The sequence below is a fragment of the Dermacentor variabilis genome, chromosome 10 (genome assembly GCF_050947875.1).
Source record: "Dermacentor variabilis isolate Ectoservices chromosome 10, ASM5094787v1, whole genome shotgun sequence".
NCBI classification, from domain to species: Eukaryota; Metazoa; Arthropoda; class Arachnida; order Ixodida; family Ixodidae; genus Dermacentor; species Dermacentor variabilis.
In genome coordinates this window covers 45,803,546-45,825,318 of record NC_134577.1, presented here as the reverse complement: position 1 = coordinate 45,825,318, position 21,773 = coordinate 45,803,546, and the positions used below count along the sequence as shown (strand labels likewise).

The window sequence follows — 21,773 nt, the reverse complement described above, 5'->3', positions numbered from 1 at the left end:
GCTTCACATAGAGCTATACTATGAGAGGCTGATGTTTTCTACCATTTTAAATTATTTGCGCAGATTCCTTCTTTAATCAAGAAAGTGTCTGTTAGCGTGCATTTGCAGGGGCAGTGACTGATAGATCCAATTTGAGCGTGACATGGATCTGAGCTAACACTACTGAGCATAGGTTCTAACATATTAATATAGGCTGATGTTTTTTCCGCTATAATTTATTTGTGGAAATTAATTTATTAATCAAGTGAGTTTGTCTGTAATCGGGAGATTAGCTGAGGAAGTGTTGGATGGGTCAAATTTTATCATCACATAAAACTGAGCCAACACGACTGAGCTGAGGTTCTAACATGCTATATGCTCATGCGTTTCCGCTATATGTAATTTGCGCAAAATCGCTTCATAATCATGTATTTATTGCCTTTGTGCGTGCGTTCAAGCGGTGGGATGGATGCATCAAATTTCAGCTTCAGAGAAAAATGGGTTAGCACGATTACGCAGATGTTCTGTGGGTTATAGACTGATGTTCTTTCCTCGAAGAGAAATTTGTGCATATTCGTATAATATTAACGGATGTCAGTGTAAGCATGCGGGCTTTTGCAGGGGGAGTGATAGATGCGTCGAAGTTGAGGTTTTCAGAGATTTGGGTCAGACGACGTGGCTGAGGTTCTGTCGGGTTCTATATTTTTTTTTCCGAGATTAGTAATTTTTGCAAATTTATCTAATAGTCATGTAATTTAGTAACTGCGTACGTGTGTTTGCGGGAGGAGTGATGGACACGTCGAGATTCAGCTTTTAATGGAGGTGATTTACCAGAAATGAGCTGGTTGCAGTTTTCCGCGACAACTCTAATTTCTTGAAATTCGCTTAATAATGGTGCAGTTAGCTGTGCAGCGGGAGTGAAATATGTGTGAAATTTGAGCTTTATATATAAGTAATTCCGACAGCGCAGACGTTCTATCGGGCTATAGACATACGTTCTTTCCGCGATGACGTACTGCGCATATTCGTTTAATATTGGTGCAAGTTTGTATACGCGCATTTGCAGCGGTTGTGATGGATGGTTCGAATTTAAGCTTTACGGTGAAGTGAGTTAACACGACGTTGCTGAGGTTCTGACATGCTGTAGGCTGGTGTTTCTTCTGCGAATTGATTTATCTATCATTTACGTGTCTGCACACGTGCATTTGTAGGGGGCGTGACATATGCGTTGAGCTTGAGCGTTTCAGAGAACTGAGTTAGCACGACGTAGCGTAGGTTCTAACGGGCTAAATGATTGTATTTTGCTCTATAAGTAATTTGCGCAAATGAGTTTAATGACCGTATAAGTTAGTTTCTATATAGGTGTATTTGGTGCCAGCGATATTAATAATGCTCATGTACTGTCTATATAAATGTTACCGCAATTAAAATAAAGGGGATGGCGGAATCTGAGAACAAGTTCGAGTTTGATGGTGACTAGGCTAGCAACCCAGTGTCTCGTATCATGAAATATTTTTTCCCGTTCCTGTCACATACGCAAACCACGTTTTCTTTTGTTTGCTTTCGTCCATCGCTGCCGAGAACGGCCGGCACGACATGGACCCGGTCGTGTTGCGCAATCATCTGCTGGCCGAGGACGATGCCGGATTTTGCGGCTTCGTCACCAGATGAAGCGTGGGAGGCAGCACCGGGGGCATCTATACGAGTCGGAGCAACAAGGTGAGCTCATCGAGCAGTTTTCTTGCGTCGTAATTTTTCCAATACCTCTCGCTCTGCACGGTGAATTGCCTGTAAAATTATTTCGGTAGTTCTATATTCGAGCAGCGCAGTGTCACAAGGTCGACTGCGGTGTGCAAGGATACTGCAAAGACCGTTATGCATCATTTTTTTTTAAATTCATCCTTTTTAATGTATTTTGTCGTTGCGTCCCGCTATCACTCGCTTTTTTTTCTCTAGCTAGAGTGCTATAGTTGGCACTGATCAATCAGTTCTAAACGTGCGAAAAAACTGCTTATCGGCTCCTATTCCATCATTTGTGCTTTTAATAAGCTTTACTTTGAAACTTGCATTATAATCATAGAAATTTCGCTATTGTTTCGAGTATACTGGGATGTGAAGACCTCTTTATATTCATGGAGAGAACGGCAGTTCCTCGTTCGAGAACTATTCGAAAAGTATGCGATATTCAATTCGTTTCGATTTTGACACTATTCGATTCGTATTTGATTCAGTTTTGTCATATTGCACTCACACACCCTCAGCAAAATTCATATACTAGCAAAATAGCTAATGTGAGGAATTACGGTGGGTGTTATGATGGTCCTAAAAGGATAGGAGGCGCCCAGCGTGCTCGTTCAAAGTTGGTGCAAAAACTCCTTGTGACTAGTGCGCCATTTGCTTTCAGTGGCGGTGGTTTTTAGAGGCACATAATTTAATAGCGGGAAGCAATGTAGGCGTTCTGTTTAGTCAGAGGGCTTCCTGAAAGTCGGACAAAGTATGCCCCTGTAGGAGAAGTACTGAAGCAGGTCCCGTCGCTTGCCGTGGTACAACATGCGGCCAGTCGATGTGATCGCCACTGGAGTGAGGAAGAAGGAAGATAGCTGCTATGAATCCCATTCAGATAGAAAAGTCTGATGACATGGAGGCTTTTTGTAAAGCTGGTGGAACGTGATTTGGTCGTTTAATCACAGCCGCAGCCTCATCTGCGTCTGTGATCCAGTGAGGAGGTCAGCTTTCTTTGCATACTCGCCAACACGGTTGGCGGCATATTACCACAATTTCCCGAATTCGAGATTCACAAAGGACTGCGATAAAACAATCGAGCTTAGGCTCTAACATAGCTGATGTTTTTTTTTTCGCTATAAGTTATTTGCGCAAAATCCTTTATGAATAAAGTTAGTGTGTGTAAGCATTTGCAGGGGCAGTGATGGATGGGTCGAACTTGATCTTCACATAGAACTATACTATTGTAGGCTGGCGTTTTTGTCCGCTATAATATATTTGCGCAAGTTCCTTTATCAATCAAGTAAGCATCTGTGAACATGCTTTGCGGGGCGATTCATGAATGGGGGAGCTTGTGCTTCACATGGAACTATACTACTATAGGCTGAGGATTTCTCCCATTATAACTTATTTACTGAAACTCGTTCATTAATCAAGTAAGTTAGTGTCTCTAAGCGGGTATTTGCACGGGGAGCGATGGCTGGGTCTAATTTGAGCCCCACATAACACTGAGCTAACACGACTGAGCTGAGGTTCTTACATACTCATCTAAGCTAATGTATTTTTGTTTCGCTATAAGTTATTTACGCAAACCTGTTTATGAATCAAGTTAGTGTCTCTAACGAGTTGCAGGGGGAGTCATGAATGGGTCGAATTTGTGCTTCACATATAACTATACTATTGTGGGCAGGTGTTTTTGTCCGCTATAAGTTATTTGCGCAGATTCGTTTATTATTCAAGTAAGTATCTGTAAACGTGCATTTACAGGGGAAGTGATGGATGGGTGGCATTTGAGCTTCACATAGAACTATAATATCATAGGCTGATGTTCTTTCCCCTATAATTTACGTGTGCAAATTCGTTTATTAATCAGTTAAGCTAGTATCTGTAAACACGCTTTGCAGGGGCAGTGATGGAGGGGTGGAATTTGAGCTTCACATGGAACTATACTATTATAGGCTGATGTTCTTTCCCCTATAATTTACTTGTGCAAATTCGTTTATTAATCAGTTAAGTTAGTATCTGTAAATATGCTTTGCAGGGGCAGTGATGGATGGGTGGGATTTGAGCTTCACATAGAACTATACTATTATAAGCTGATGTTCTTTCCCCTATAATTTACTTGCGCAAATATGTTTATGCCTCAGTTAAGCTAGTATCTGTAAACACGCTTTGCAGGTGCAGTGATGGATGGGTGGAATTTGAGCTTCACATAGAATTATACTAATATAGGCTGATGTTCTTTCCCCCAATAATTTACTTGCGTAAATTCGTTTATTAATCAGTTAAGCTAGTATCTGTAAACATGCTTTGCAGGGGCAGTGATGGATGGGTGGAATTTGAGCTTCACATAGAACTATACTATTATAAGGTGATGTTCTTTCCCCTATAATTTACTTGCGCAAATTCGTTTATTAATCAGTTAAGCTAGTATCTGTAAACATGCTTTGCAGGGGCAGTGATGGATGGGTGGAATTTGAGCTTCACATAGAACTATACTATTATAGGCTGATGTTCTTTCCCCTATAATTTACTTGCCCAAATTCGTTTATTGATCAGTTAAGCTAGTATCTGTAAACATGCTTTGCAGGGGAAGTGATGGAGGGGTGGAATTTGAGCGTCACATGGAACTATACTATTGTAGGCTGATGTTGTTTACCCTATAATTTACTTGCGCAAATTCGTTTATTAATCAGTTTAGCTAGTATCTGTAAATATGCTTTGCAGGGGAAGTGATAAATGGGTGGTATTTGAGCTTCACATGGAACTATACTATTATAGGCTGATGTTATTTCCCCTATAATTTACTTGCTCAAATTCGTTTATTAATCAGTTAAGCTAGTATCTGTATACACGCTTTGCAGGGGCAGTGATGGAGGGGTGGAATTTGAGCCTCACATGGAACTATACTATTATAGGCTGATGTTCTTTCCCCTATAATTTACTTGCGCAAATTCGTTTATTAATCAGTTGAGCTAGTATCTGTAAACGTGCTTTGCAGGGGCAGTGATGGATGGGTGGAATTTGAGCGTCACACGAAATTATAATATTATAGGCTGATGTTCTTTCCCCTATAATTTACTTGCGCTAATTTGTTTATTAATCAGTTAAGCTAGTATCTGTAAACATGCTTTGCAGAAGCAGTGATGGATGCGTGGAATTTGAGCTTCACATGGGACTATGCTATTATAGGCTGATGTTCTTTCCCCTATAATTTACTTGCCCAAATTCGTTTATTAATCAGTTAAGCTAGTATCTGTAAACATGCTTTGCAGGGGCAGTGATGGATGGGTGGAATTTGAGCTTCACATAGAACTATACTATTATAAGCTGATGTTCTTTCCCCTATAATTTACTTGCGCAAATTCGTTTATTAATCAGTTAAGCTAGTATCTGTAAACGTGCTTTGCAGCGGCAGTGATGGATGGGTGGAATTTGAGCTTCACATGGAACCATACTATTATAGGCTGATGTTTTTTCCCCTTTAATTTACTTGCGCAAATTTGTTTATTAATCAGTTAAGCTAGTATCTGTAAACATGCTTTGCAGAGGAAGTGATAAATGGGTGGTATTTGAACTTCACATTGAACTATACTATTATAGGTTGATGTTCTTTCCCCTATAATTTACTTGCGCAAATTTGTTAAGCTAGTATCTGTAAACATGCTTTGCAGGGGAAGGGATAAATGGGTGGTATTTGAGCTTCAAATAGAACTATACTATTATAGGCTGATGTTCTTTCCCGAATTATTGCGCAAATCCATTTATTAGTCAGTTAAGCTAGTATCTGTAAACATGATTTGCAGGGGAAGTGATGTATGGGTGGAATTTGAGCTTCCCATGAAACTATATTATTATAGGCTGATGTTCTTTCCCCTACAATTTACTTGCGGAACTTCGTTTATTAATCAGTTAAGCTAGTATATGTAAACGTGCTTTGCAGGGGAAGTGATGTATGGGTGGTATTTGAACTTCACATAGAACTATACTATTATAGGCTGCTGTTCTTAACCCTATAATTTACTTTCCCAAATTCGTTTATTAATCAGTTAAGCTAGTATCTGTAAACGTGCTTTGCAGGGGCAGTGATGGATGGGTGGAATTTGACCTTCACATGGAACCATACTATTAGAGGCTGATGTTCGTTCCCCTATAATTTACTTGCGGAAATTCGTTTATTAATCAGTTAAGCTAGTATATTTAAACGTGCTTTGCAGGGGAAGTGATGTATGGGTGGTATTTGAACTTCACATAGAACTATACTATTATAGGCTGCTGTTCTTTCCCCTATAATTTACTTTCCCAAATTCGTTTATTAATCAGTTAAGTTAGTATCTGTAAACGTGCTTTGCAGGGGCAGTGATGGATGGGTGGAATTTGACCTTCACATGGAACCATACTATTAGAGGCTGATGTTCGATCCCCTATAATTTACTTGTTGAAATTCGTTTATTAATCAGTTAAGCTAGTATCTGTAAACATGCTTTTCAGGGGCAGTGATGGATGGGTGGAATTTGAGCTTCACATGGAACTATACTATGATAGTCTGATGTTCTTTCCCCTATAATTTACTTGCGCAAATTCGTTTATTAATGAGTTGAGCTAGTATCTGTAAACGTGCTTTGCAGGGGCAGTGATGGATGGGTGGAATTTGAGCTTCACACGGAATTATAATATTATGGGCTGATGTTCTTTCCCCTATAATTTACTTGCGCAAATTTGTTTATTAATCAGTTAAGTTAGTATCTGTAAATATGCTTTGCAGGGGCAGTGATGGATGGGTGGAATTTGAGCTTCACATAGAACTATACTATTATAAGCTGATGTTCTTTCCCCTATAATTTACTTGCGCAAATATGTTTATGCCTCAGTTAAGCTAGTATCTGTAAACACGCTTTGCAGGTGCAGTGATGGATGGGTGGAATTTGAGCTTCACACGGAATTATAATATTATGGGCTGATGTTCTTTCCCCTATAATTTACTTGCCCAAATTCGTTTATTAATCAGTTAAGCTAGTATCTGTAAACACGCTTTGCAGGTGCAGTGATGGATGGGTGGAATTTGAGCTTCACATAGAACTATACTATTATAGGTTGATGTTCTTTCCCCAATAAATTACTTGCGTAAATTCGTTTATTAATCTGTTAAGCTAGTATCTGTAAACATGCTTTGCAGGGGCAGTGATGGATGGGTGGAATTTGAGCTTCACATAGAACTATACTATTATAAGGTGATGTTCTTTCCCCTATAATTTACTTGCGCAAATTCGTTTATTAATCAGTTAAGCTAGTATCTGTAAACATGCTTTGCAGGGGCAGTGATGGATGGGTGGAATTTGAGCTTCACATGGAACAATACTATTATTAGCTGATGTTCCTTCCCCTATAATTTACTTGCGTAAATTCGTTTATTAATCAGTTTAGCTAGTATCTGTAAATATGCTTTGTAGGGGAAGTGATGGATGGGTGGAATTTGAGCTTCACATGGAACAATACTATTATTAGCTGATGTTCCTTCCCCTATAATTTACTTGCGTAAATTCGTTTATTAATCAGTTAAGCTAGTATCTGTAAACATGCTTTGCAGGGGAAGTGATGGAGGGGTGGAATTTGAGCGTCACATGGAACTATACTATTGTAGGCTGATCTTGTTTACCCTATAATTTACTTGCTCAAATTCGTTTATTAATCAGTTAAGCTAGTATCTGTAAACATGCTTTGCAGGGGAAGTGATGGATGGGTGGAATTTGAGCTTCACTTGGAACTATACTATTATAGGCTGATGTTCTTTCCCCTATAATTTACATGTGCAAATTCGTTTATTAATCAGTTAAGCTAGTATCTGTAAACACGCTTTGCAGGGGCAGTGATGGAGGGGTGGAATTTGAGCTTCACATGGAACTATACTATTATAGGCTGATGTTCTTTCCCCTATAATTTACTTGTGCAAATTCGTTTATTAATCAGTTAAGTTAGTATCTGTAAATATGCTTTGCAGGGGCAGTGATGGATGGGTGGGATTTGAGCTTCACATAGAACTATACTATTATAAGCTGATGTTCTTTCCCCTATAATTTACTTGCGCAAATATGTTTATGCCTCAGTTAAGCTAGTATCTGTTAACACGCTTTCCAGGTGCAGTGATGGATGGGTGGAATTTGAGCTTCACATAGAACTATACTATTATAGGCTGATGTTCTTTCCCCAATAATTTACTTGCGTAAATTCGTTTATTAATCAGTTAAGCTAGTATCTGTAAACATGCTTTGCAGGGGCAGTGATGGATGGGTGGAATTTGAGCTTCACATAGAACTATACTATTATAAGGTGATGTTCTTTCCCCTATAATTTACTTGCGCAAATTCGTTTATTAATCAGTTAAGCTAGTATCTGTAAACATGCTTTGCAGGGGCAGTGATGGATGGGTGGAATTTGAGCTTCACATAGAACTATACTATTATAGGCTGATGTTCTTTCCCCTATAATTTACTTGCCCAAATTCGTTTATTAATCAGTTAAGCTAGTATCTGTAAACATGCTTTGCAGGGGAAGTGATGGAGGGGTGGAATTTGAGCGTCACATGGAACTATACTATTGTAGGCTGATGTTGTTTACCCTATAATTTACTTGCGCAAATTCGTTTATTAATCAGTTTAGCTAGTATCTGTAAATATGCTTTGCAGGGGAAGTGATAAATGGGTGGTATTTGAGCTTCACATGGAACTATACTATTATAGGCTGATGTTATTTCCCCTATAATTTACTTGCTCAAATTCGTTTATTAATCAGTTAAGCTAGTATCTGTATACACGCTTTGCAGGGGCAGTGATGGAGGGGTGGAATTTGAGCTTCACATGGAACTATACTATTATAGGCTGATGTTCTTTCCCCTATAATTTACTTGCGCAAATTCGTTTATTAATCAGTTGAGCTAGTATCTGTAAACGTGCTTTGCAGGGGCAGTGATGGATGGGTGGAATTTGAGCTTCACATAGAACTATACTATTATAAGGTGATGTTCTTTCCCCTATAATTTACTTGCGCAAATTCGTTTATTAATCAGTTAAGCTAGTATCTGTAAACATGCTTTGCAGGGGCAGTGATGGATGGGTGGAATTTGAGCTTCACATAGAACTATACTATTATAGGCTGATGTTCTTTCCCCTATAATTTACTTGCCCAAATTCGTTTATTAATCAGTTAAGCTAGTATCTGTAAACATGCTTTGCAGGGGAAGTGATGGAGGGGTGGAATTTGAGCGTCACATGGAACTATACTATTGTAGGCTGATGTTGTTTACCCTATAATTTACTTGCGCAAATTCGTTTATTAATCAGTTTAGCTAGTATCTGTAAATATGCTTTGCAGGGGAAGTGATAAATGGGTGGTATTTGAGCTTCACATGGAACTATACTATTATAGGCTGATGTTATTTCCCCTATAATTTACTTGCTCAAATTCGTTTATTAATCAGTTAAGCTAGTATCTGTATACACGCTTTGCAGGGGCAGTGATGGAGGGGTGGAATTTGAGCTTCACATGGAACTATACTATTATAGGCTGATGTTCTTTCCCCTATAATTTACTTGCGCAAATTCGTTTATTAATCAGTTGAGCTAGTATCTGTAAACGTGCTTTGCAGGGGCAGTGATGGATGGGTGGAATTTGAGCTTCACACGAAATTATAATATTATAGGCTGATGTTCTTTCCCCTATAATTTACTTGCCCAAATTCGTTTATTAATCAGTTAAGCTAGTATCTGTAAACATGCTTTGCAGGGGCAGTGATGGATGGGTGGAATTTGAGCTTCACATAGAACTATACTATTATAAGCTGATGTTCTTTCCCCTATAATTTACTTGCGCAAATTCGTTTATTAATCAGTTAAGCTAGTATCTGTAAACGTGCTTTGCAGCGGCAGTGATGGATGGGTGGAATTTGAGCTTCACATGGAACCATACTATTATAGGCTGATGTTCTTTCCCCTTTAATTTACTTGCGCAAATTTGTTTATTAATCAGTTAAGCTAGTATCTGTAAACATGCTTTGCAGAGGAAGTGATAAATGGGTGGTATTTGAACTTCACATTGAACTATACTATTATAGGTTGATGTTCTTTCCCCTATAATTTACTTGCGCAAATTTGTTAAGCTAGTATCTGTAAACATGCTTTGCAGGGGAAGTGATAAATGGGTGGTATTTGAGCTTCAAATAGAACTATACTATTATAGGCTGATGTTCTTTCCCGAATTATTGCGCAAATCCATTTATTAGTCAGTTAAGCTAGTATCTGTAAACATGATTTGCAGGGGAAGTGATGTATGGGTGGAATTTGAGCTTCCCATGAAACTATATTATTATAGGCTGATGTTCTTTCCCCTACAATTTACTTGCGGAACTTCGTTTATTAATCAGTTAAGCTAGTATATGTAAACGTGCTTTGCAGGGGAAGTGATGTATGGGTGGTATTTGAACTTCACTTAGAACTATACTATTATAGGCTGCTGTTCTTTCCCCTATAATTTACTTTCCCAAATTCGTTTATTAATCAGTTAAGCTAGTATCTGTAAACGTGCTTTGCAGGGGCAGTGATGGATGGGTGGAATTTGACCTTCACATGGAACCATACTATTAGAGGCTGATGTTCGTTCCCCTATAATTTACTTGCGGAAATTCGTTTATTAATCAGTTAAGCTAGTATATTTAAACGTGCTTTGCAGGGGAAGTGATGTATGGGTGGTATTTGAACTTCACATAGAACTATACTATTATAGGCTGCTGTTCTTTCCCCTATAATTTACTTTCCCAAATTCGTTTATTAATCAGTTAAGTTAGTATCTGTAAACGTGCTTTGCAGGGGCAGTGATGGATGGGTGGAATTTGACCTTCACATGGAACCATACTATTAGAGGCTGATGTTCGATCCCCTATAATTTACTTGCGGAAATTCGTTTATTAATCAGTTAAGCTAGTATCTGTAAACATGCTTTGCAGGGGCAGTGACGGATGGGTGGAATTTGAGCTTCACATGGAACTATACTATTATAGGCTGATGTTCTTTCCCCTATAATTTACTTGCGCCAATTCGTTTATTAATCAGTTATGCTAGTATCTGTAAACGTGCTTTGCAGCGGCAGTGATGGATGGGTGGAATTTGAGCTTCACATGGAACCATACTATTATAGGCTGATGTTCTTTCCCCGATAATTTACTTGCGCAAATTCGTTTATTAATCAGTTGAGCTAGTACCTGTAAACGTGCTTTGCAGGGGCAGTGATGGATGTGTGGAATTTGAGCTTCACATAGAACTATACTATTATAGGTTGATGTTCTTTCCCCTATAATTTACTTGCGCAAATTTGTTGAGCTAGTATCTGTAAACTTGCTTTGCAGAGGAAGTGATAAATGGGTGGTATTTGAACTTCACATTGAACTATACTATTATAGGTTGATGTTATTTCCCCTATAATTTACTTGCGCAAATTTGTTAAGCTAGTATCTGTAAACATGCTTTGCAGGGGAAGTGATAAATGGGTGGTATTTGAGCTTCAAATAGAACTATACTATTATAGGCTGATGTTCTTTCCCGAATTATTGCGCAAATCCATTTATTAGTCAGTCAAGCTAGTATCTGTAAACATGCTTTGCAGGGGAAGTGATGTATGGGTGGAATTTGACCTTCACATGGAACCATACTATTATAGGCTGATGTTCGTTCCCCTATAATTTACTTGCGGAACTTCTTTTATTAATCAGTTAAGCTAGTATATGTAAACGTGCTTTGCAGGGGTAGTGATGTATGGGTGGAATTTGAACTTCACATAGAACTATACTATTATAGGCTGCTGTTCTTTCCCCTATAATTTACTTTCCCAAATTCGTTTATTAATCAGTTAAGCTAGTATCTGTAAACGTGCTTTGCAGGGGCAGTGATGGATGGGTGGAATTTGACCTTCACATGGAACCATACTATTAGAGGCTGATGTTCGTTCCCCTATAATTTATTTGCGGAAATTCGTTTATTAATCAGTTAAGCTAGTATATTTAAACGTGCTTTGCAGGGGAAGTGATGTATGGGTGGTATTTGAACTTCACATAGAACTATACTATTGTAGGCTGCTGTTCTTTCCCCTATAATTTACTTTCCCAAATTCGTTTATTAATCAGTTAAGTTAGTATCTGTAAACGTGCTTTGCAGGGGCAGTGATGGATGGGTGGAATTTGACCATCACATGGAACTATACTATTATAGGCTGATGTTCTTTCCCCTATAATTTACTTGCGCCAATTCGTTTATTAATAAGTTATGCTAGTATCTGTAAACGTGCTTTGCAGCGGCAGTGATGGATGGGTGGAATTTGAGCTTCACATAGAACTATACTATTATAAGCTGATGTTCTTTCCCTTATAATTTACTTGCGGAAATTTGTTTATGAATCATTTAAGCTAGTATCTGTAAGCACGCTTTGCAGGGGCAGTGATGGAGGTGTGGAAATTGAGCTTCACATGGAACTATACTATTATAGGCTGATGTTCTTTCTCCTATAATTTACTTGCGGAACTTCGTTTATGAATCAGTTAAGCTAGTATCTGTAAACATGCTTTGCAGGGGAAGTGATAAGTGGGTGCTATTTGAGCTTCAAATAGAACTATACTATTATAGGTTGATGTTCTTTCCCCTATAATTTACTTGCGGAAATTCGTTTATTAATCAGTTAAGCTAGTATCTGTAACCATGCTTGCAGGGGCAGTAATGGATGGGTGGAATTTGAGCTTCACATGGAACTATACTATTATAGGCTGATGTTCTTTCCCCTATAATTTACTTGCGCGAATTTGTTTATTAATCAGTTAAGCTAGTATCTGTAAACATGCTTTGCAGGGGAAGTGATAAGTGGGTGGTATTTGAGCTTCAAATAGAACTATACTATTATAGGCTGATGTTCTTTCCCCTAGAATTGCGCAAATTTGTTTATTATACAGTTAAGCTAGTATCTGTAAACATGCTTTGCAGGGGAAGTGATGAATGGGTGGCATTTGAGCTTAACATGGAACTATACTATTATAGGCTGATGTTCTTTCCCCGATAATTTACTTGCGCATAGTCGTTTATTAATCAGTTAGGCTAGTATATGTAAACATGCTCGTGCTATGCAGAGGCAGTGATGGATGGGTGGAATTTGAGCTTCACATGGAACTATACTATTATAGGCTGATGTTCTTTCCCTTATAATTTACATGCGCAGATTGGTTTATTAATCAGTCAAGCTAGTATCTGTAAACATGCTTGGCAGCGGCAGTGATGGATGAGTGGAATTTGAGCTTCACATGGAACTATACTATTATAGGCTGATGTTCTTTCCCCTATAGTTTACTTGCGCAAATTCGTTTATTAATCAGTGAAGCTAGTATCTGTAAACACGCTTTGCAGGGGAAGTGATGAATGGGTGGTATTTGAGCTTCACATAGAAATTTACTATTATAGGCTGATGTTTTCCCCCCTATAATTTAATTGCGCAAATTCGTTTATGAATCAGTTAAGCTAGTATCTGTAACCATGCTTTGCAGGGGCAGTGGTGGATGGGTGGAAGTTGAGCTTCACATAGAACTATACTATTATAGGCCGATGTTCTTTCCCCTATAATTTACTTGCGCAAATTCGTTTATGAATCAGTTAAGCTAGTATCTGTAAACATGCTTTGCAGGGGCAGTGATGCATGGGTGGAATTTGAGCTTCACATGGAACTATACTATTATAGGCTGATGTTCTTTCCCCTATAATTTACTTGCGCAAATTCGTTTATTAATCAGTTAAGCTAGTATCTGTAAACACGCTTTGCAGGGGAAGTGATGAATGGGTGGTATTTGAGCTTCACATGAAACTATACTATTATAGGCTGATGTTCTTTCCCCTATAATTTACTTGCGGAACTTCGTTTATTAATCAGTTAAGCTAGTATATGTAAACGTGCTTTGCAGGGGAAGTGATGTATGGGTGGTATTTGAACTTCACATAGAGCTATACTATTATAGGCCGATGTTCTTTCCCCTATAATTTACTTGCGCAAATTTGTTTATTAATCAGTTAATCTAGTATCTGTAAACATGCTTTGCAGGGGCAGTGATGCATGGGTGGAACTTGAGCTTCACATAGAACTATACTATTATAAGCTGATGTTCTTTCCCTTTAATTTACTTGCGCAAATTCTTTTATTAAGCAAAAAAGCTAGTATCTGTAAACGAGCTTTGCATAGGCAGTGGTGGATGGCTGGAACTTGAGCGTCACATGCAACTATACTATTACAAGGTGACGTTCTTTCCCCTATAATTTACTTGCGTAACTTCGTTTATTAATCAGTTAAGCTAGTATCTGTAACCATATTTGCAGGGGCAGTGATGCATGGGTGGAACTTGAGCTTCACATAGAACTATACTATTATAAGCTGATGATCTTTCCCTTTAATTTACTTGCGCAAATTCGTTTATTAAGCAAAAAAGCTAGTATCTGTAAACGACCTTTGCATAGGCAGTGGTGGATGGCTGGAACTTGAGCTTCACATGGAACTATACTATTACAGGCTGATGTTCTTTCCCCTATAATTTACTTGCGCCGATTCGTTTATTGATCAGTTAAGCTAGTATCTGTAACCATGTTTGCAGGGGCAGTGATGGATGGGTGGAATTTGAGCTTCACATGGAACTATACTATTATAGGCTGATGTTCTTTCCCCTATAATTTACTTGCGCAAATTCGTTTATTAATCAGTTAAGCTAGTATATGTAAATATGCTCGTGCTTTGCAGAGGCAGTGATGGATGGGTGGAATTTGAGCTTCACATGGAACTATACCATTATAGGCTGATGTTCTTTCCCCTATAAGTTACATGCACAGATTGGTTTATTAATCAGTCAAGCTAATATCTCTAAACATGCTTGGCAGCGGCAGTGATGGATGGGTGGAATTTGAGCTTCACATAGAACTATACTATTATAAGCTGATGTTCTTTTCCTTATAATTTACCTGCGCAAATCCGTTAATTGGTCAGTTAAGCTAGTATCTGTAAACATGCTTTTCAGGGGCAGTGATGGATGGGTGGAATTTGAGCTTCACATGGAACTATACTATGATAGGCTGATGTTCTATCCCCTATAATTTACTTGCGCAAATTCGTTTATTAATGAGTTGAGCTAGTATCTGTAAACGTGCTTTGCAGGGGCAGTGATGGATGATTGGAATTTGAGCTTCACACGGAATTATAATATTATGGGCTGATGTTCTTTCCCCTATAATTTACTTGCGCAAATTTGTTTATTAATCAGTTAAGTTAGTATCTGTAAATATGCTTTGCAGGGGCAGTGATGGATGGGTGGAATTTGAGCTTCACATAGAACTATACTATTATAAGCTGATGTTCTTTCCCCTATAATTTACTTGCGCAAATATGTTTATGCCTCAGTTAAGCTAGTATCTGTAAACACGCTTTGCAGGTGCAGTGATGGATGGGTGGAATTTGAGCTTCACATAGAACTATACTATTATAGGCTGATGTTCTTTCCCCTATAATTTACTTGCCCAAATTCGTTTATTAATCAGTTAAGCTAGTATCTGTAAACGTGCTTTGCAGGGGCAGTGATGGATGGGTGGAACTTGAGCTTCACATAGAACTATACTATTATAGGTTGATGTTCTTTCCCCAATAATTTACTTGCGTAAATTCGTTTATTAATCAGTTAAGCTAGTATCTGTAAACATGCTTTGCAGGGGCAGTGATGGATGGGTGGAATTTGAGCTTCACATAGAACTATACTATTATAAGGTGATGTTCTTTCCCCTATAATTTACTTGCGCAAATTCGTTTATTAATCAGTTAAGCTAGTATCTGTAAACATGCTTTGCAGGGGCAGTGATGGATGGGTGGAATTTGAGCTTCATATGGAACTATACTATTATCGGCTGATGTTCTTTCCTCTATAATTTACTTGCCCAAATTTGTTTATTAATCAGTTATGCTAGTATTGGTAAACGTGCTTTGCAGGGGTAGTGATGGATGGGTGGAATTTGAGTTTCACATGGAACAATACTATTATTAGCTGATGTTCCTTCCCCTATAATTTACTTGCGTAAATTCGTTTATTAATCAGTTAAGCTAGTATCTGTAAACATGCTTTGCAGGGGAAGTGATGGAGGGGTGGAATTTGAGCGTCACATGGAACTATACTATTGTAGGCTGATGTTGTTTACCCTATAATTTACTTGCGCAAATTCGTTTATTAATCAGTTTAGCTAGTATCTGTAAATATGCTTTGTAGGGGAAGTGATGGATGGGTGGTATTTGAGCTTCACTTGGAACTATACTATTATAGGCTGATGTACTTTCCCCAATTATTGCGCAAATCCGTTAATTGGTCAGTTAAGCTAGTATCTGTAAACATGCTTTGCAGGGGAAGTGATAAATGGGTGGTATTTGAGCTTCACATGGAACTATACTATTATAGGCTGATGTTATTTCCCCTATAATTTACTTGCTCAAATTCGTTTATTAATCAGTTAAGCTAGTATCTGTAAACATGCTTTGCAGGGGATGTGATGGATGGGTGGAATTTGAGCTTCACTTGGAACTATACTATTATAGGCTGATGTTCTTTCCCCTATAATTTACGTGTGCAAATTCGTTTATTAATCAGTTAAGCTAGTATCTGTAAACACGCTTTGCAGGGGCAGTGATGCATGGGTGGAACTTGAGCTTCACATAGAACTATACTATTATAAGCTGATGTTCTTTCCCTTTAATTTACTTGCGCAAATTCTTTTATTAAGCAAAAAAGCTAGTATCTGTAAACGAGCTTTGCATAGGCAGTGGTGGATGGCTGGAACTTGAGCGTCACATGCAACTATACTATTACAAGGTGACGTTCTTTCCCCTATAATTTACTTGCGTAACTTCGTTTATTAATCAGTTAAGCTAGTATCTGTAACCATATTTGCAGGGGCAGTGATGCATGGGTGGAACTTGAGCTTCACATAGAACTATACTATTATAAGCTGATGATCTTTCCCTTTAATTTACTTGCGCAAATTCGTTTATTAAGCAAAAAAGCTAGTATCTGTAAACGACCTTTGCATAGGCAGTGGTGGATGGCTGGAACTTGAGCTTCACATGGAACTATACTATTACAGGCTGATGTTCTTTCCCCTATAATTTACTTGCGCCAATTCGTTTATTAATCAGTTAAGCTAGTATCTGTAACCATGTTTGCAGGGGCAGTGATGGATGGGTGGAATTTGAGCTTCACATGGAACTATACTATTATAGGCTGATGTTCTTTCCCCTATAATTTACTTGCGCAAATTCGTTTATTAATCAGTTAAGCTAGTATATGTAAATATGCTCGTGCTTTGCAGAGGCAGTGATGGATGGGTGGAATTTGAGCTTCACATGGAACTATACCATTATAGGCTGATGTTCTTTCCCCTATAAGTTACATGCACAGATTGGTTTATTAATCAGTCAAGCTAATATCTCTAAACATGCTTGGCAGCGGCAGTGATGGATGGGTGGAATTTGAGCTTCACATAGAACTATACTATTATAAGCTGATGTTCTTTTCCTTATAATTTACCTGCGCAAATCCGTTAATTGGTCAGTTAAGCTAGTATCTGTAAACATGCTTTTCAGGGGCAGTGATGGATGGGTGGAATTTGAGCTTCACATGGAACTATACTATGATAGGCTGATGTTCTATCCCCTATAATTTACTTGCGCAAATTCGTTTATTAATGAGTTGAGCTAGTATCTGTAAACGTGCTTTGCAGGGGCAGTGATGGATGATTGGAATTTGAGCTTCACACGGAATTATAATATTATGGGCTGATGTTCTTTCCCCTATAATTTACTTGCGCAAATTTGTTTATTAATCAGTTAAGTTAGTATCTGTAAATATGCTTTGCAGGGGCAGTGATGGATGGGTGGAATTTGAGCTTCACATAGAACTATACTATTATAAGCTGATGTTCTTTCCCCTATAATTTACTTGCGCAAATATGTTTATGCCTCAGTTAAGCTAGTATCTGTAAACACGCTTTGCAGGTGCAGTGATGGATGGGTGGAATTTGAGCTTCACATAGAACTATACTATTATAGGCTGATGTTCTTTCCCCTATAATTTACTTGCCCAAATTCGTTTATTAATCAGTTAAGCTAGTATCTGTAAACGTGCTTTGCAGGGGCAGTGATGGATGGGTGGAACTTGAGCTTCACATAGAACTATACTATTATAGGTTGATGTTCTTTCCCCAATAATTTACTTGCGTAAATTCGTTTATTAATCAGTTAAGCTAGTATCTGTAAACATGCTTTGCAGGGGCAGTGATGGATGGGTGGAATTTGAGCTTCACATAGAACTATACTATTATAAGGTGATGTTCTTTCCCCTATAATTTACTTGCGCAAATTCGTTTATTAATCAGTTAAGCTAGTATCTGTAAACATGCTTTGCAGGGGCAGTGATGGATGGGTGGAATTTGAGCTTCATATGGAACTATACTATTATCGGCTGATGTTCTTTCCTCTATAATTTACTTGCCCAAATTTGTTTATTAATCAGTTATGCTAGTATCGGTAAACGTGCTTTGCAGGGGTAGTGATGGATGGGTGGAATTTGAGTTTCACATGGAACAATACTATTATTAGCTGATGTTCCTTCCCCTATAATTTACTTGCGTAAATTCGTTTATTAATCAGTTAAGCTAGTATCTGTAAACATGCTTTGCAGGGGAAGTGATGGAGGGGTGGAATTTGAGCGTCACATGGAACTATACTATTGTAGGCTGATGTTGTTTACCCTATAATTTACTTGCGCAAATTCGTTTATTAATCAGTTTAGCTAGTATCTGTAAATATGCTTTGTAGGGGAAGTGATGGATGGGTGGTATTTGAGCTTCACTTGGAACTATACTATTATAGGCTGATGTACTTTCCCCAATTATTGCGCAAATCCGTTAATTGGTCAGTTAAGCTAGTATCTGTAAACATGCTTTGCAGGGGAAGTGATAAATGGGTGGTATTTGAGCTTCACATGGAACTATACTATTATAGGCTGATGTTATTTCCCCTATAATTTACTTGCTCAAATTCGTTTATTAATCAGTTAAGCTAGTATCTGTAAACATGCTTTGCAGGGGATGTGATGGATGGGTGGAATTTGAGCTTCACTTGGAACTATACTATTATAGGCTGATGTTCTTTCCCCTATAATTTACGTGTGCAAATTCGTTTATTAATCAGTTAAGCTAGTATCTGTAAACACGCTTTGCAGGGGCAGTGATGGAGGGGTGGAATTTGAGCTTCACATGGAACTATACTATTATAGGCTGATGTTCTTTCCCCTATAATTTACTTGTGCAAATTCGTTTATTAATCAGTTGAGCTAGTATCTGTAAACGTGCTTTGCAGGGGCAGTGATGGATGGGTGGAATTTGAGCTTCACACGGAATTATAATATTATAGGCTGATGTTCTTTCTCCTATAATTTACTTGCGCTAATTCGTTTATTAATCAGTTAAGCTAGTATCTGTAAACACGCTTTTCAGGGGCAGTGATGGAGGGGTGCAATTTGAGCTTCACATGGAACTATACTATTATAGGCTGATGTTCTTTCCCCTATAATTTACTTGCGCAAATTTGTTTATTAATCAGTTAAGCTAGTATCTGTAAACATGCTTTGCAGGGGCAGTGATGGATGGGTGGAAGTTGAGCTCCACATAGAACTATACTATTATAGGCTGATGTTGTTTCCCCTATAATTTACTTGCGCTAATTCGTTTAATAATCAGTTAAGCTAGTATCTGTAAACACGCTTTTCAGGGGCAGTGATGGAGGGGTGGAATTTGAGCTTCACATGGAACTATACTATTATAGGCTGATGTTCTTTCCCCTATAATTTACTTGCGCAAATTTGTTTATTAATCAGTTAAGCTAGTATCTGTAAACATGCTTTGCAGGGGCAGTGATGGATGGGTGGAATTTGAGCTCCACATAGAACTATACTATTATAGGCTGATGTTGTTTCCCCTATAATTTACTTACGCAAATTCGTTTATTAATCAGTGAAGCTAGTATCTGTAAACACGCTTTGCAGGGGAAGTGATGAATGGGTGGTATTTGAGCTTCACATAGAACTATACTATAATAGGCTGATGTTCTTTCCCCTATATTTTACTTGCGCAAATTTGTTTATTAATCAGCTAAGCTATTATCTGTAAACATGCTTTGCAGGGGCAGTGATGGATGGGTGGAATTTGAGCTTCACATAGAACTATACTATTATAGGCTGATTTTCTTTCCCCTATATTTTACTTGCGGAAATTTGTTTATTAAACAGCTAAGCTAGTATCTGTAAAGATGCTTTGGAGGGGAAGTGATGAATGTGTGGTATTTGAGCTTCACATAGAACTATACTATAATAGGCTGATGTTCTTTCCCCTATATTTTACTTGCGCAAATTTGTTTATTAATCAGCTAAGCTAGTATCTGTAAACATGCTTTGCAGGGGCAGTGATGGATGGGTGGAATTTGAGCTTCACATGGAACTATACTATTATAGGCTGATTTTCCTTCCCCTATATTTTACTTGCGCAAATTTGTTTATTAAACAGCTAAGCTAGTATCTCTAAACATGCTTTGCAGGGGCAGTGATGGATGGGTGGAATTTGAGCTTCACATAGAACTATACTATTATAGGCTGATGTTCTTTCCCCTATAATTTACTTGCCCAAATTTGTTTATTGATCAGTTAAGCTAGTATCTGTAAACGTGTTTTGCAGGGGCAGTGATGGATGGGTGGAATTTGAGCTTCACATGGAACTATACTATTATAGGCTGATGTTCTTTCCCCTATAATTTACTTGCGCAAATTCATTTATTAATCTGTTAAGCTAGTATCTGTAAACATGCTTTGCAGGGGCAGTGATGGATGGGTGGAATTTGAGCTTCACATGGAACTATACTATCATAGGCTGATGTTCTTTCCTCTGTAATTTACTTGCGCAACTTCGTTTATTAATCAGTTAAGCTAGTATCTGTAACCAAGGTTTTCAGGGGAAGGGATGAATGGGTGGTATTTGAGCTTCATATGGAACTGTACTATTATAGGCTCATGTTCTTTGGCCTATAATTTACTTGCGCAAATTTGTTTATTAATCAGTTAAGCTAGTATCTGTAAACATGCTTTGCAGGGGCAGTGATGGATGGGTGGAATTTGAGCTTCACATGGAAGTATACTATTATAGGCTGATTTTCTTTCCCCTATATTTTACTTGCGCAAATTTGTTTATTAATCAGCTAAGCTATTATCTCTAGACATGCTTTGCAGGGGCAGTGATGGATGGGTGGAATTTGAGCTTCGCATAGAACTATACTATTATAGGCTGATGTTCTTTCCCCTATAATTTACTTGCCCAAATTTGTTTATTGATCAGTTAAGCTAGTATCTGTAAACGTGTTTTGCAGGGGCAGTGATGGATGGGTGGAATAAGAGGTTCACTTGGAACTATACTATTATAGGCTGATGTTCTTTCCCCTATAATTTACTTGCGTAAATTCGTTTATTAATCAGTTAAGCTAGTATCTGTACACATGCTTTGCAGGGGAAGTGATGAATGGGTAGTATTTGAGCTTCACATAGAACTATACTATTATAGGCTGATGTTGTTTACGCTATAGTTTACTTGCGCAAACTCGTTTATTAATCAGTTTAGCTAGTATCTGTAAACATGCTTTGTAGGGGAAGTGATGCATGGGTGGTATTTGAGCTTCACATGGAACTATACTATTGTAGGCTGATGTTCTTTCCCCTATAATTCACTTGCGCAAATTTGTTTATTAATCAGTTAAGCTAGTATCTGTAAACATGCTTTGCAGGGGAAGTGATGAATGAGTGGTATTTGAGCTTCACATAGAACTCTACTATTATAGGCTGATGTTCTTTCCCCTATAATTTACTTGCGCAAATTCGTTTATTAATCAGTTAAGCTAGTATCTGTAACCAAGGTTTTCAGGGGAAGGGATGAATG

At 38.1% G+C, this 21,773-nt stretch overlaps 1 protein-coding gene across 1 annotated transcript in view; it reads left to right on the top strand.

Annotated features, from left to right (window-relative positions):
* The first annotated feature begins 466 nt into the window (after positions 1–466).
* LOC142560458 (uncharacterized) overlaps positions 467–21,773 on the top strand; it is a 79,556-nt gene continuing 58,249 nt past the window's right edge. The window contains exon 1 of the mRNA XM_075672584.1: positions 467–1,698. Coding sequence (XP_075528699.1) covers positions 1,647–1,698 — 52 coding nt within the window. The 5' untranslated portion in view covers positions 467–1,646. The remainder of the gene's footprint in view (positions 1,699–21,773) is intronic.